The following is a 17168-nucleotide window of genomic DNA, read 5'->3' as shown; positions in this document are numbered from 1 at the left end:
AGGGATATGGGCCAGATGCTGGCAAATCAGACGAGATTAATTTCAGATATCTGGTCAGCATTGGTAAATTGGACCAAAGGATCCGTTTCTGTGTTCTATGACTCTATGACAGGTAGGACATGGAGTTAGAAAGCGAGTAAAGCTATTTCTACTCCGAGAAAACTGAAAATAAAATAATGCTGTCCCAATCAAACACTCCCAGGACAAGTACAGCATGGGATTCAGTACAGAGTAAAGCTCCGTCTGCAGTGTCCGTGTCAAAGCTGCCATGACAGACACAGCAAAAGGTTACAAGCAGAGTAAAGCTCCCTTTATCGTTTTAAACCAAAAGCAAAGCTGTACCTATAGCACGTGGTCATAGGAACAGGAGTAGGCCGTTCAGCCCCTTGAGCCTGTTTCACCATTCAAGTGTTTGATCTGTGGCCTGACTCCATACATCTGCCTTTCACCCAGATCCCTTAATACCTTTACTTAACAAAAATTTATCGATCCCAGCTTTAAAGTGAGCAACTGACCCAGCATCCACTGGTGTGTGTGGAAGAGAGTTCCTAATCTCTCCCACCCTTGATGTGTCAAAGTGATTCCTAACATCTCTCCGGAATGATCTGGCCCTATTTCTCAGACTCTGCTCCCTCTCCGTCTCGAATCTCCAGACCTCTGGGTGTCATTTACCTAACCCATTGTTTCCTGTTAATATCTTGAAGACTTTGATCAGATCACCTGTTAAACTTTTAAACTCTATAAAAAGCAGGCCTAATTTTAATAATCTGTCCTGATAACATAACCTGAAATTTCCTTCGTACGGTGTGGTACCTAGATCCGCTCATTGTACCTTAAGTGGGATCTAACCAGGGTTTTGTATAACTTCAGTATAACCTTTGCATCTTTGTACTTCAGTCCTCTGATATTTTCTGTACCTGCCCGAGACAGTTTTAGACATCTATGCACTTAAACACCTAAGTCTGTTTGGACATCCATTGTATTTAACTTCATACCATCTGGAAAGTACCCCGATCATTTTTCGGTTCAAAGTGGATAACTTCACAATTGCTGGCGTTTAACTCCACCTGCCTATAGTTTTGCCTATTCACTTAGTCTGTCAATATCCCTGTGTAGGTTTATGCTATCATCTACACTATCTATACAAGTCAGGATACAGATATCTCCCTGAGAGAGAGGGGGACTGAGAGATACCACTCAGTGTACAGATATCTCCCTGAGAGAGAGGGGGACTGAGAGATACCAGTCAGTGAACAGATATCTCCCTGAGAGAGAGAAAGTGGACTCAGAGACACCAGTCAGTGTACAGATATCTCCCTGTGAGAGAGAGGGGACTGAGAGACACCAGTCAGTGTACAGATATCTCCCTGAGAGAGAGAGGGGACTGAGAGACACCAGTCAGTGTACAGATATCTCCCTGAGAGAGAGGGGGGACTGAGAGACACCAGTCAGTGTACAGATATCTCCCTGAGAGAGAGAGAGTGGACTGAGAGACACCAGTCAGTGTACAGATATCTCCCTGAGAGAGAGGGGGGACTGAGAGACACCAGTCAGTGTACAGATATCTCCCTGAGAGAGAGAGAGTGGACTGAGAGACACCAGTCAGTGTACAGATATCTCCCTGTGAGAGAGAGGGGACTGAGAGACACCAGTCAGTGTACAGATATCTCCCTGAGAGAGAGAGGGGACTGAGAGACACCAGTCAGTGTACAGATATCTCCCTGATAGAGAGAGGGGACTGAGAGACACCAGTCAGTGTACACATATCTCCCTGAGAGAGAGAGAGTGGACTGAGAGACACCAGACAGTGTACAGATATCTCCCTGAGAGAGGGGGGACTGAGAGACACCAGTCAGTGTACAGATATCTCCCTGAGAGAGAGAGAGCGAGAGACACTAGTCAGTGTACAGATATCTCCCTGAGAGAGAGTCATACAGCACAGAAACCAACCTTCAGTCCAACTCATGATTGCTGGCCAGGTTTCCCAAGCTTAAACTAGACACATTTGCCTGTATTTGGCCCAAAGCTCTCTCAACCTTTCCTATCCATGAACCTATCCAAGTGTCTTTTAAATATTGTAACTGTCCCAGCATCTACCTCCTCCACTGGCAGTTCATTCCATACACAGACCACCCTCTGTGTGAAAAAAGATTCCCCTCAGGTCCCTTTTAATTCCTTCTCCTCTCACCTTAAAGATATGCCCTACAGTTTTGAACTCTTGCATTCACCTTATCCATGTCCCTCATGATTTTATAAACCTCTAAGGTCACCCCACCATTTTTTGCCGCCAGTGAAAAATGTCCCAGTCTATCCAGCCTCTCTTTATAACTGAAACACTCCTGTTCCGTTAAGACCCTGGTAAACCTTTTCTGAACCCTCTCCAATTTAATCATATGCTTCCTATAGCAGTGCGATCAGAACTGCACACAGTACTCCAAAAATAGCCTCACAAACATATTGTACAACCTCAACAACAACATTCCAACTCGTACACAGTGGTCTGATCAATGAAGGCAAGTGTGCTAAACAACTTCTTAATCACCCTGTCTACCTGCGATGCAACTTTCAAAGAACTGTGTACTTGAACCCTGAGGTGTCTCTGTTTGACAACGCTACCCAGGGCACTACCATTAATTGTATAGTTCCTGCCCTTGTTTGTTTTCCCAAAATGCAATACCTCACATTTACCCAAATTAAACTCCAACTGCCATTCTTCAGCCCATTGGCTTAATTGATCAAGATGCCTTTATTATCTTAGATAGCCTTCTTTACTGTCAACTATACCATCAGTTTTGGTGTCATCCATAAATTTATAAACCGTGCCTCCTAAGTTCTCAGCCAAATTATTCTCATCCAAACAACAGTGGACCCAGTATAGATCCCTGCGGAACATCATTGGTCACAGTCTGATGAATAGCACCCCCATCACCAACCTCTGTCTCCAACCATTAAGCCAATTTTGAATCCAATTGGCAAGGTCTCCCTGAACCTCATGGTGATCTAACTTTACCAATTCATCTACCATGCAGAACCTTGTCAAAGGCTTAAATAATGTCCATGTAGACAATGTCTAATGCCCTACCCTCATCTGTCTTTTGACATCCTCAAAAAAGTCAAACAAGTTTGTGAGACTTGATTTTCCATACACAAAGCCAAGCTCACTGTCCCTAATCAGTCCTTGCCTTCCCAAATGTGTAAATCCTATCTCTCAGAATCCCCTCCAATAACTTACCAACCACTGACGACAAACTCACCAGTTTATACTTCCCAATCTTTTTTTTAACAGCCTTTCTTAAATAACGGCACAACATTAGCACCCCTCCAGTCCACTGGCACCTTACCTGTGGCTGTCCATGACACAAATATCTCTGCTAGGAACCCTGCAATTGCTTCCCTAGCTTCCCACAATATCCTGGGATACAGGATCAGGCCCCAGAGATATATCACCTTTATGTGGTTATTAAGAACTTCAATACCTCTTCTTCTGTGATGTGAACTGTTTTCAAGGCATCAGTATTTATTTCCCTGAGTTCCCTAGCCCTACATGCCTTTCTCCGTAGTAAATATGATGTGAAATATTTGTCTAGTATCTCCCCCATCTCCTGTGGTTCCACCCATAGACGACCTTGTTGATCTTTAAGGGGCCGTATTGTCTCCTGACTTGCTGTTTCGCTGTAATGCACTTGTAGAATATCTTTGGATTATCCTTAAGTTTGTCTGCCAAAACTATCTCATGTCCTCCTTTTGCCCTCCTGATTTCTTTCTTAAGAATGCCTCTACATCCCTTATACTTTTCAAGAGATTCCACTTGATCCCAGCAGCCTCAATCTCTTTATTCATCCATTATTTCCAACTCCTAACAGCGTTATCCTTAATTCTAACAGGAACACACTGTCTTTGAACTCTTGTTATCTCACTTTTGAAATCCTCCCGCTTGCCAGTCGTCCATTTACCTACAAACAGTCTACTCCAATCAAGTTTGAAAGTTCATGTCTCATACCATTGAAATTTGCAATCTCCAATTAAGAACTATACAAATAAGAGCCATCCTTTTCCGTAACTATTTCAAAAAATAGAATTATGACCACCGGTCCCAAAGTGCTGTCCCACTCACACAGCAGTCATTTGCCCTGCCTTTTTTCCTCAGAGAAGGTCATGTTTAGCTCCATCTGTGTAGGTACAGCTACATATTGATAAAGAAAATTTTCTTGAGCATATTTTTTACAAATTCATCCCCATCCAAGACAACGAGACACCAGTCAGTGTACAGATATCTCTCTGAGAGAGAGGGGACTGAGAGACACCTGTCAGTGTACATATATCTCCCTGAGAGAGAGAGGGGACTGAGAGACACCTGTCAGTGTACAGATATCTCCCTGACAGAGAGGCACTAACAGACACCAGTCAGTGTACAGATATCTCCCTGAGAGAGAGGACTGAGAGACACCAGTCGGTGTACAGTATCCCCCTGAGAGAGAGAGGGGACTGAGAGACACCAGTCACTGTACAGATATCTCCCTGACAGAGAGGAACTGAGAGACACCAGTCAGTGTACAGATATCTCCCTGAGAGAGAGGGGACTGAGAGACACCAGTCAGTGTACAGATATCTCCCTGAGAGAGAGGGGGGACTGAGAGACACCAGTCAGTGTACAGATATCTCCCTGAGAGAGAGGGGACTGAGCGACACCAGTCAGTGTACAGATGTCTCCCTGAGAGAGAGGGGACTGAGAGATACCAGTCAGTGTACAGATATCTCCCTGAGAGATGGGGAACTGAGAGACACCAGTCAGTGTACAGATATCTCCCTGAGAGTGAGGGGTTGAGCGACACCAGTCAGTGTACAGATATCTCCCTGAGATAGAGAGAGAGAGAGGGGGAACTAAGAGACACCAGTCATGTAAAGTGCTAGCAATAATCATATGAGATTTTAATCTTTATATATTCTGGAAAAATCCAATGAGCAAAGGTGACCTAGATGAGGTTTTTGTAGAATGTTTTCAGGTTATTTATTTGGAACAGCATAGTCTGCAGCCAACCAGAGAGCAGGTTATGCCTGTTCTGGAACTATGCAAGAGGTAGGGTTAATGAATCATCTCACAGTGAAGTCATCTTCAGGTAACAGCAATACAATGCATTGATTGAATTTCATATTCAGGGAGGGACTAAGGAGTAGATTCGCGACTGTTTCGTTAAATTTTAAAGAAAGCGAATTCTAAGAATGTGAAAGTGGAGCTGGCAAACTCGACAAGAGGAATACGTCAGCAGAGAAGCAGTGGCAGATATTTAAGGGGATATTTTTGGAACAAGCAGAATGTATTCTTTCCAATGCAGAAGAAAAATTCCAAGGAGCAGAATGACAATCTGTGGTTAGCCAGAAATGTTAAAGATAGTCTCGTAACAACTTTTAAAAAAAAAATTTGTATGCAGGGTTGACAGGCCTGATGGTTGGGTAGAATATTTTTTAAAAATGCAAAGAGTGACTGTCACACTAATCGGGAGGGAAGGATACATGTACATTAGAAACCTTGTCAGAAATACAAAAGTAGGTGTAAAGGGCTTCTTACAAAGAACAGGAACAGACGCTTCGGCCAATCAAGCCTGTGCAACCCATGACGCCTTTCTGAACTAAAAACCTTTTGCCTCCACCTGGTCCATATCCCTCTATTCCCTGCCTATCCTTGTATCTGTCAAGATGACTTTGAAATGTTGCTGTTGTGTCAGCCACCTTTATTGGCAGCGCACTCCAGGCACTCACCACCCTTCGTGTAACAGCAAAACTTCCCTCTCACAGCTTCTTTAAAGTTTCCCTCTTTTGCCTTAAACCAATGTAAGTGACATTTCTACCCTGGGTAAAGGACTCTGAACATCCAATCTATCCAGGTCTCTTGTAATTATGTAATTTTGTCAGGTTGTGCTCCCCTGTCCCACTATTCCTTCAATGTTCAACTCTTTTCCAATGTATCCTCATAGCTAAAACCCTCTAAAACGAGGCAACATCTGGTAAACCATTTCATTACCCTCTCCAAAGTTTGCATATCCTTCTGGTTGTGTGGCCACCAGAACTGCACACAATATTCCAAATGTGGCCAAACTAACATTCTATACATCTGCAAGGCAACGCGCCAATTTTTATGCTCTGTGGCCTGACCAATGAAGGGAAGCTCGTCATATAAGAGATAACCAAAGTATATAGCTGGATGAACACAGCAGGCCAAGCAGCATCTTAGGAGCACAAAAGCTGACGTTTCAGGCCTAGACCCTTCATCAGAAAAGCTTTCCTGTCTTCTGTCTTCTATGACCAAGCCAGTGCTGTGTCCGTCTTACCAGATCACCACAGGCCCCAGGTAATTTCATCTTCTGCATCAACCTGCCATAAGGGACCTTGTCAAAGGCTTTACTAAAGTCCGTGCAGAAAATATCCACCACCCTGCCCTTGTCAATTATCTTTATCACTTCCTCAAAAAACTCAATCAAGCTTGTAGGACACAACCTCCCCTACACAAAACTTGTTGCTAATAAGTCCACATTTTTCCAAATATAACTACATCCTATCCCTAAATATCTTCTCGAATAATTTCCCTAACACTCTAAAGCTCACCTGTCTGCAATTTCCCTAATTATCCCTGTTGCCCTTAAGCAAAGGAACAATATTGGCTGTTCTCCAGTCAGGGTTCTCATCTTTGCCTAAAGAGGATATAAAGATTTCATACAAGGCTCGAGCAATTTTGGATTAGATTAGATTAGATTCCCTACAGTGTGGAAACATGCCCTTCGGCCCAACAAGTCCACACTGCCCCGTGCAGCATCCCACCCAGACCCATCCCCCCTATAACCCACACGCCCCTGAACACTACGGGCAATTTAACATGGCTGATCCACCTAGCCTGCACATCTTTGGCCTGTGGGAGGAAACCAGAGCACCCGGAGGAAACCCACGCAAACACAGGGAGAATGTGAAAACCCCGCACAGGCAGTTACCTGAGGCTGGAATCGAACCCGGGTCTCTAGCACTGTGAGGCTGCAGTGCTGACCACTGAGCCACCGTGCCGCCTCCTAGCATTTTCTCGCCTGCCTCCCTAGCATTCTGAGATGGATCCCATCAGACCCTGGGGAAGTGTCTTATCTTAATGCTTTCCAAAACTCCCCACACCACCTCCTTTTTTGTATTGACATAACCCAGCAATCAAAATACCCCTCTCGAGACTCACCATCCACCATGCCCCTCTCCTTTGTAAATAGTGATGCAAAAATTCATTAAGAACCCTACCTACATGCTTCAGCTCCACGCATCAATTTTTTCCTTTGTCATTGCGTGGACCCACCCTTTCCCTTGCTACCCTCTTGATGAACGTGTAACTATCAAAAGCCTTGGGATTTTCCTTAATCCTGTCTGTCAAAATCATTTGATGGCCCCATTTTAGCCTTCCTAACTCCTTGTTTAAGTTCTTTCCTGCTTTCTTTATATTCCTTGAGGTCTTTGCCTGTCTTCAGTCTCCTAAACCTTATGAATGGTTCCTTTGTTTTTTTGACAAACCTCACAAATTCTCTTGTCATCCAAGGTTCTGTCAATATATAAGGAAGAAAAAAGTTAACAAAGTGAGTACAGATCTTGTAGAAAGGGAATCGGAAAAATTCATGATGGAAAATAAGGAAATGGCAGATAAGTTGCATTTTGCAGTGTATTTGCATCAGGCTCCATATAGAGAACACAAGTAACATTCTAGAGGCAGTGATCAGTTGGAAATAGAAGGGAGGCAGGAATATTTAACGTAAGGAGCAAGTGGCTGAAAGGAAATCAGAGAAGAAAAGATTCTATGTGAAATAACTCCCAGGGCAAGAACAGCACGTGGTTAGATACAGAATCAAGCTCCCTCTACACTGTTCCCATCAAACACTCCCAGGGACAGGGACAGTACAGGGTTAGATACAGAGTAAATCTCCCCTTACACTGTACCCCCATCAAACACTCCCAGGACAGCGACAACACAGGGTTAGATACAGAGTAAAGCTACCTCTGTACTGTCCCCCATCAAACATCCCAGGAGGGATAGTACATGGTCAGTTCAAGAGTAATGATTCATTGGCGGCAGTGAATTACCAATTTCGTGAGCTACGGTGAAGGCACTCTGTAGTCCAATGTCTTGGATGACTGCGCAGTTGAGGTTAGTCTCACAAACAGTTCCGATGTGAGCCAGGCCCAAGGACTCACAGAAATGTTCCTGGCACAGGTTCTGTCGGGTGATAGAAAATATTCATTTCACTCCTGAAAAAAGACTGTTGCAAAAGAATGTGCCCCAGAGAGGGAGAGAGGGACAGAGAGACAGTCAGTTTACAGATATCACCCTGAGGGAAAGGGACTGATGGACACCAGGCAGTATACAGATATCCCTCTGAGAAAGAGGGGACTGAGAGACACCAGTCAGTGTACAGATATCTCCCTGAGAGAGAGGGGACTGAGAGACACCAGTCAGTGTACAGATATCTCCCTGAGAGAGAGAGAGGGGGGACTGAGAGACACCAGTCAGTGTACAGATATCTCCCTGAGAGAGAGGGGACTGAGAGACACCAGTCAGTGTACAGATATATCCCTGAGAGGGAGGGGACTGAGAGACACCAGTCAGTGTACAGATATCTCCCTGAGAGAGAGGGGGGACTGAGAGACACCAGTCAGTGTACAGATATCTCCCTGAGAGAGAGGGGACTGAGAGACACCAGTCAGTGTACAGATATCTCCCTGAGAGAGAGGGGACTGAGAGACACCAGTCAGTGTACAGATATATCCCTGAGAGGGAGGGGACTGAGAGACACCAGTCAGTGTACAGATATCTCCCTGAGAGAGAGGGGGGACTGAGAGACACCAGTCAGTGTACAGATATCTCCCTGAGAGGGAGGGGACTGAGAGACACCAGTCAGTGTACAGATATCTCCCTGAGAGAGAGGGGGGACTGAGAGACACCAGTCAGTGTACAGATATCTCCCTGAGAGAGAGGGGGGACTGAGAGACACCAGTCAGTGTACAGATATATCCCTGAGAGGGAGGGGACTGAGAGACACCAGTCAGTGTACAGATATCTCCCTGAGAGAGAGGGGGGACTGAGAGACACCAGTCAGTGTACAGATATCTCCCTGAGAGGGAGGGGACTGAGAGACACCAGTCAGTGTACAGATATCTCCCTGAGAGAGAGGGGGGACTGAGAGACACCAGTCAGTGTACAGATATCTCCCTGAGAGAGAGGGGGGACTGAGAGACACCAGTCAGTGTACAGATATCTCCCTGAGAGAGAGAGGACTGAGAGACACCAGTCAGTGTACAGATATCTCCCTGAGAGAGAGGGGGCTGAGAGACACCAGTCAGTGTACAGATATCTCCCTGAGAGAGAGGGGGGACTGAGAGACACCAGTCAGTGTACAGATATATCCCTGAGAAAGAGGGGACTGAGAGACACCAGTCAGTGTACAGATATCTCCCTGAGAGAGAGAGAGGGGACTGAGAGACACCAGTCAGTGTAGTGATACCTCACTGAGAAAGCGTCACTGTTCGGGGACCATTCAAAACCCTCAACAAAAGGTGTTCTGCCCTCGGTGTTTCTTAAATCCTGCCAAATCGATTCCACATCACGATTTTCAGAGCCAACGACCTCTCTTACTGAGTTTGTACACATGCTCGCTGAGGTAGTCACCTCTCTGATGAAGGGTCTAGGCCTGAAACGTCAGCTTTTGTGCTCCTGAGATGCTGCTTGGCCTGCTGTGTTCATCCAGCCTCACATTTTATTATCGCTGAGGTAGTGAATTTGGTTGCAAATGTGACCTCACCCTGCTGGGTAACATCGTCAGCGCGCCTCTGGTGAAGCATCAGTATACTGGCCCGATTGTTATTTATTTGCCTCGGTTTGCTGGGTGATTGGTATTATTTCTGGTTTTATTTCTCGGTGGTTTGTACGCAGGGGTCTAATTCAATGTGTTTGTCGACGGAGTTCGAGCTGGAATACCAGGCCTCCGGGAATTCCCTTGTGTGTTTACAACCAAACCTACCAGCTCGGCCAGCATGTCTACAACCTCACCCACAAATCGAGCTACAAATCTTCTCAAAAACTTTGATCCTGTCACACGATTGCATTGTTTTATCCATTACTCGCAGAGGTAACCCCTCCCCCACCATTTTGGTCTCTTCTTGTGAAATAATGCGTGTTGAGTTCCCATCTTTGGTGACAATGCAGCCATGTCTCTGTATTTGCAGCTAAATTATAACAATTTATATCCAATTTTAACCCTTGTGTGTCATCTAAGTTTTATCTTGCAATGTGACTTTGACTTGTTTCTTGCCCTGGTTTTGACTTCATTCCACTTATGCCTCTTCCCTTGCGTGTCTTTGTTTTTAAGCCTTTGATTATTCCTGCTCTGTCTGCCCGCATGTGTTCACACACACACACACACACACACACACACTCACATCAAGAACACAAGCAAACATGTCCCTCGGACATAGTGGTCTGGTTCTGCCTGCAGCTGTCCCACCTCCCCGAGAGCCAGTCCTCATCGCTGTTTTGTTTTTGATTCATTCGCAGGATGAGGGTGTCACTGGCCTGGACAGCATTTATTGCCTGTGCCCTCATTGCCCAGAGGGCAGTTAAGTGTCAACCATATTGCAGGGGGTGTGGAGTCATATCTAGGACAGCAATTTCCCTTTTCTGTCAGACGTTGGTGAACCAGACTCATTAATTGGCAATGGATTCACGGTCGTCAGCAGTCTCTTAAATCCTGACCTTTATTGAATTCACAACAGCAGGATTCGAACCCGGGTCCCCGGGATGTTACGTGGGTCTCTGGAGTCCAGAGATAGTGCCACTAAGCCATCGTCTCCCTTATAATCTGACACAGGAATCTGAAGCATTTCCCCTCGCATTCTGTCTCCAACCATGTATTCTTCCAGTATAATGTTATTTTTACACTCGCTGGTACGTGGCACTGATACTAAGCCTGAGATTACTACGTTGGAGATCCTACTTTGTAATTTTCTTCTCCCTCCCTATATTCTGGTGGTCGGACCTTGTCCTTTCGTTTTAACCTATGTCACCAGCACCTATATATACCATGACCTCTGGCTGCTCATACTCCAGCTTCAGAATGTCCTTGCAGAAACTCTGAAATATCTTACACCCTGGCAGCAGGCTGGCAATATGCAATCTTTCTGTTCCCTTACTACTGAATCTCCCAACGCTGTAGCCTGGCTGTTGTTATTCCATTTATTCTTTCCACTTCTGCCAGTAACGCTGAGTGCTAGCTCCCCACCCCAACGGTGTCCAAACAGGTATGTCTGTTAGAGAGGGACATAGCCCAGGAGGCTCCTGCACAACTGGTGTTCATCGATGCGAAAAATCTGTTTGATCTTAACATAGGGAGTGACCACCTCACTTGATGTGCAGTCATTGGAGAGAGGGGACTGAGAGACACCTGACAATGTTCAGATAGCTCCCTGAGAGAGGGACTAAGAGACACGAATCAGTGTACAGGTATTTCCCTGCAAGAGAGGGGTTGAGAGACACCAGTCAGTGCACAGATATCTCCCTGAGAGAGGGACTCAGTCACACCAGTCAGTGTACAGCTATCTTCCTGAGAGAGGGGGCATTGAGAGACACCAGTCAGTGCACCGATATCTCCCTGAGAGAGGGACTCAGACACACCAGTCAGTGTACAGATATTTCCCTGCGAGAGAGGGACTGAGAGACACCAGCCAGTGTACAGATATCTCCCTGAGAGAGAGAGGGGACTGAGAGACACCAATCAATGTTCAGATATCTCCCTGAGAGAGGGACTAAGAGACACGAGTCAGTGTACAGGTATTTCCCTGCAAGAGAGGGATTGAGAGACACCAGTCAGATCAGAGATATCTCCCTAAGAGAGGGACTCAGACACACCAGTCAGTGTACAGATATTTCCCTGCGAGAGAGGGACTGAGAGACACCAGTCAGTGTACAGATATCTCCCTGAATTAGAGGGGACTGAGAGACACCAGTCAGAGTACAGATATTTCTCTGAGACACAGAGAGGGGACTGAGAGACACCAGTCAATGTTCAGATATCTCCTTGACAGAGGGACTAAGAGATACAAGTCAATGTACAGATATCTTCCTGAGAGAGGGGGGACTGAGAGACACCAGTCAGAGTACAGATATTTCTCTGAGAGAGAGGGGACTGAGAGACACCAGTCAGTGTACAGATATCTCCCTGAGACAGGGGGCACTGAGAGACACCAGTCAGTGTACAGATATCTTCCTGAGAGAGAGAGGACTGAGAGACACCAGTCAGTGTACAGATATCTCCCTGAGAGAGACGGAGTGTAAGTATCCCGTTGGGCCGCAGCATATGTCTCATGTTAGTCAAACTCCTTTTAAACTGGTGATAATGGGAACTGCAGATGCTGAAGATTCCAAGACAATAAAATGTGAGGCTGGATGAACACAGCAGGCCCAGCAGCATCTCAGGAGCACAAAAGCTGATGTTTCGGGCCTAGACCCTTCAGAGACGGGGATGGGGTGAGGATGAGGGACCACTGTGGAGGGAAAGTTGCTCTGCCCACAACCTCCACAGCCAGCAACCCCAGAGAAGACAGCCACACTGAACCCTGCCGCATCTTCACCATCCCCCCAGACCTCCCACTAACTGAGGACGAACGGCCAGTCCTTAGTAAGGGGCTCACCTTTGTCCCCCTACAACTGCACATCAACGAATACCAGTCACGATTGGACATAGAACAGTTTTTCCGCCGCCTTCGCCTCCACGCCTACTTCTTCAACCGGGAACCTAACCGTCCCTCCACTGACCCCTTCACCCGCTTCCAACACAAGTCCTCCTCCTGGACACCACCCCCAGGCCTCCTACCTTCCCTCGACCTCTTCATCTCTAACTGCCATCGAGACATTAACCGCCTCAACCTCTCCACCCCTCTCACCCACTCCAACCTCTCCCCCGCAGAACGGGCAGCCCTCCGCTCCCTCCGCTCCAACCCCAACCTCACCATCAAACCCGCAAACAAGGGTGGCGCAGTGGTAGTATGGCGCACTGACCTTTACATCGCCGAGGCCAGACGCCAACTCTCCGACACCACCTCCTACCGCCCCCTCGATCATGACCCCACACGCGAGCACCAAACCATCATCTCCAACACCATTCACGACCTCATCACCTCAGGGGACCTCCCACCCACAGCCTCCAACCTCATTGTTCCCCAACCCCGCACGGCCCGTTTCTATCTCCTTCCCAAAATCCACAAACCTGCCTGCCCTGGTCGACCCATCGTCTCAGCCTGCTCCTGCCCCACCGAACTCATCTCCACCTATCTGGACTCCATTTTCTCCCCTTTGGTCCAGGAACTCCCTACCTACGTCCGTGACACCACCCACGCCCTCCACCTCCTCCAGGACTTCCAATTCCCTGGCCCCCGACACCTCATTTTCACCATGGACGTCCAGTCCCTATACACCTGCATTCCGCATGCAGATGGCCTCAAGGCCCTCCGCCTCTTCCTGTCCCGCAGGCCCGACCAGTCCCCCTCCACCGACACCCTCATCCGAACTCGTCCTCACCCTCAACAACTTCTCTTTCGATTCCTCCCACTTCCTACAGACTAAGGGGGTGGCCATGGGCACCCGCATGGGCCCCAGCTATGCCTGCCTCTTTGTAGGTTACGTGGAACAGTCCCTCTTCCGCACCTACACAGGCCCCAAACCCCACCTCTTCCTCCGGTACATTGATGACTGTATCGGCGCCACCTCTTGCTCCCCAGAGGAGCTCGAACAGTTCATCCACTTCACCAACACCTTCCACCCCAACCTTCAGTTCACCTGGGCCATCTCCAGCACATCCCTCACCTTCCTGGATCTCTCAGTCTCCATCTCAGGCAACCAGCTTGTAACTGATGTCCATTTCAAGCCCACCGACTCGCACAGCTACCTAGAATACACCTCCTCCCACCCACCCTCCTGCAAAAATTCCATCCCCTATTCCCAATTCCTCCGCCTCCGCTGCATCTGCTCCCACGAGAGAGACCACTCTCTCCGTGACTCCCTTGTTCGCTCCACACTGCCCTCCAACCCCACCACACCCGGCACCTTCCCCTGCAACCGCAGGAAATGCTACACTTGCCCCCTCACCTCCTCCCTCACCCCTATCCCAGGCCCCAAGATGACATTCCACATTAAGCAGAGGTTCACCTGCACATCTGCCAATGTGGTATACTGCATCCACTGTACCCAGTGTGGCTTTCTCTACATTGGGGAAACCAAGCGGAGGCTTGGGGACTGCTTTGCAGAACACCTCTGCTCGGTTCACAATAAACAACTGCACCTCCCAGTCGCAAACCATTTCCACTCCCCCTCCCATTCTGTGGATGACATGTCCATCATGGGCCTCCTGCAGTGCCACAATGATGCCACCTGAAGGTTGCAGGAACAGCAACTCATATTCCGCTTGGGAACCCTGCAGCCCAATGGTATCAATGTGGACTTCACCAGCTTCAAAATCTCCCCTTCCCCTACTGCATCCCTAAACCAGCCCAGTTCGTCCCCTCCCCCCACTGCACCACACAACCAGCCCAGCTCTTCCCCTCCACCCACTGCATCCCAAAACCAGTCCAACTGTCTCTGCCTCCGTAACCTGTTCTTCCTCTCACCCATCCCTTCCTCCCATCCCAAGCCGCACCTCCATCTCCTACCTACTAACCTCATCCCACCTCCTTGACCTGTCCGTCTTCTCTGGACTGACCTATCCCCTCCCTACCTCCCCACCTATACTCTCCTCTCCACCTATCTTCTTTTCTCTCCATCTTCGGTCCGCCTCCCCCTCTCTCCCTGTTTATTCCCGAACCCTCACCCCATCCCCCTCTCTGATGAAGGGTCTAGGCCCGAAACGCCAGCTTTTGTGCTCCTGAGATGCTGCTGGACCTGCTGTGTTCATCCAGCCTCACATTTCATTGTCCTTTTAAACTGGTGTGTTGTTTGCCTGATCTATTATTGTGCCTCAAGGAGTGTGAGTTTTGGTTCACAATTAATCAAGAGCTGGTGCCCGTTGTGACTGTTTTTTCAAGGATCTCAATTCCCTGTGGAGCCTTTAATGTCTGAGCATGCTTTGACGATTGAAATGTGGCCGAAACTTGTTCACAGGTCAGTAACAGTGAGACCGTGAGAGTGAACTAAATGATTGAGCGATTAAACACAAGCCAGGAGGACAGTAAGGAGAGAGTGAGAGAGACACGTACAGATTTCAGTCGAAGGAGGCGGAGTACAGAGGCATTTGGAACAGAGGATAGAGGGACAGAGGGTGAAAGCATTGGATTGATGGAAATAAAGAGGTTGTAAAACAGAGAGTCAAAACGAGAGAGGTGGAGTGACATGTAAAAGAGCTGAAAGTTGCGCTGAGTTTACAGAGCTCTCTGACTATACCATTACAAATGTATGATTCAGTGAGATCGTATTCAGGTGATAATGTGCCAGCACTAGTGCCTCTGTACACCAGTGAGTGTGTGGAGTGTTTGTTGGTGTGACAGTATAAGTGAATATATTAAATTGATGATATCATGTTGCGTGCACTGTGTTTCTGTATCAGTGTGTGATGTATCAATGTGAGAGTGTGGGTATGTCTGTGATTGCACATGTACCTATGTGAGAGTGAGTCCGTGCATCGGTGTCTGTATGTCAATGTCTCAGGAGGGAATGAATATGTTACTGTGTGTGCGCACTTTTCTGGGGTGTGTGTGCGTGCGTGTGTGTGTGTGCAGGCGTGTGTGTGTGTAGTGTGTGTGCCTGTGTGTGCATTTCAGGGTGTACATGTGTGTGAATATATGTGTGTGTGTCAGCATGTGTATATATGTGTTGGGCATGTGTGTGAGTGTGTACGTGAGTATGTGTGTGAGTGTGGGTCTGTGTGTGTATGCATGCGTGTGTGTATATGTGTGTGAGCGTGTGTTTGTATGTGGGTTTGTGAGTGAGTGTGCTTGTGTGTGTATGCGTGGATGTGTGCATGTGGGTGTGTGTATGTGTGTGTACATGTGTGTATGTGAGTGCGCGTGTGTGTATGAGTGTGTGTATGTGTGTGTATGCGAGTGTGTGTGAGTGAGTGTGTGCGTATGTTTGTATGCGAGTCTTGTGTGTGGGTGTGTGTGCGCGCGTTGGTGTGTGCTTGCATGTGCGTATGTGTGAATCTGTGAGTGTGTGAGTGAGTGTGCGTGTGTGCGTATGAGGCTGTGAGTGTGTGCATGAGTGAGCGTGCGTGTGTGTGTGACTGTGTACGTGTGTGTGTGTGTGTATGTGAGTATGTACGTGTGTGTGTGTATGTGAGTGTGTACGTGTGTGTGAGTGATTGTGTACGTGTGTGTGTGTGTGTGTGTGTGTGTGTGTGTGTGTGTGTGTGTGTGTGAGAGAGAGAGTGAGTGTGCGTGGTCAGTACGACGGTCCCTACCTCTCGTGTCAGGAGCACGGCTGCATCATATTTCTCGTCTGCCCACTCTGGCCTTGCACGCATCTGCCTCTGCCATTCACAGAAGTTGTGCAGGGTCTGCTGGGCTTCCTGCAGGACCTCAGGGCCCTCGCTGCTGTGCTGCATCACCAGGATCCTGGTCACAGCCAGCCGCACGTCGCTGGCCAGGGACGGGTGGCGGTAAAGACGGTCAGCTGCAGCGAACAGCACCAGCAGATACTCGCGGATATCAGAGCCCAGCGCCTGGTACAGACTGAAATCTGCCACCACCAGGAGCTCTACATGGCGTGTCCTGGAGATCGAGCGCACCTTCCGAGACCTGGAGCCACTGGGAGGGACAGAGGGAACCCAGCCTGGCACAGCCGCAACCTCCCGTGAGAGGTCTGGGATGGCCATGCACTGCGACGCCCCCTCCAGCCCACCCCAGACCCGAGAGCCCTCGCAGTCCCCCATCGTGGCCAGCGCCAAGGGAAGCAGGAGCAGGTGCCCGCACAGCATCAGAGACGCAACCCAGGAGAATTCCACGCAAAATCAGAAGGACATCGGGCATCAGTCTGCACAGCCCTCCAAACCTTTAGGCAGTGAAAGATAAATAGGATGGAGAGAGAGAGATATCAGAGGTTAATTTCTGAAGGAAAACAAGAGGGAGGACTGCAGTTTCAAAGGGGAGATCTTGGCAAGAGTCTCACAGTGCTG

General features: G+C 48.0%; 1 protein-coding gene across 1 annotated transcript in view; it reads right to left on the bottom strand.

Moving 5' to 3' along the window:
* LOC132207399 (A disintegrin and metalloproteinase with thrombospondin motifs 5-like) overlaps nucleotides 1-16925 on the bottom strand; it is a 44370-nt gene extending 27445 nt beyond the window's left edge. The window contains exons 1-2 of the mRNA XM_059642910.1: nucleotides 16455-16925; nucleotides 8101-8233 (exon numbers count right to left, since the gene is read on the bottom strand). Coding sequence (XP_059498893.1) covers nucleotides 8101-8233; nucleotides 16455-16925 — 604 coding nt within the window. The remainder of the gene's footprint in view (nucleotides 1-8100; nucleotides 8234-16454) is intronic.
* Between the last annotated feature and the right edge of the window lie 243 nt (nucleotides 16926-17168).

This window comes from Stegostoma tigrinum, chromosome 46 (genome assembly GCF_030684315.1).
Source record: "Stegostoma tigrinum isolate sSteTig4 chromosome 46, sSteTig4.hap1, whole genome shotgun sequence".
In the NCBI taxonomy this organism is placed as follows: Eukaryota; Metazoa; Chordata; class Chondrichthyes; order Orectolobiformes; family Stegostomatidae; genus Stegostoma; species Stegostoma tigrinum.
This window is presented reverse-complemented; position numbering and strand designations above follow the sequence as displayed.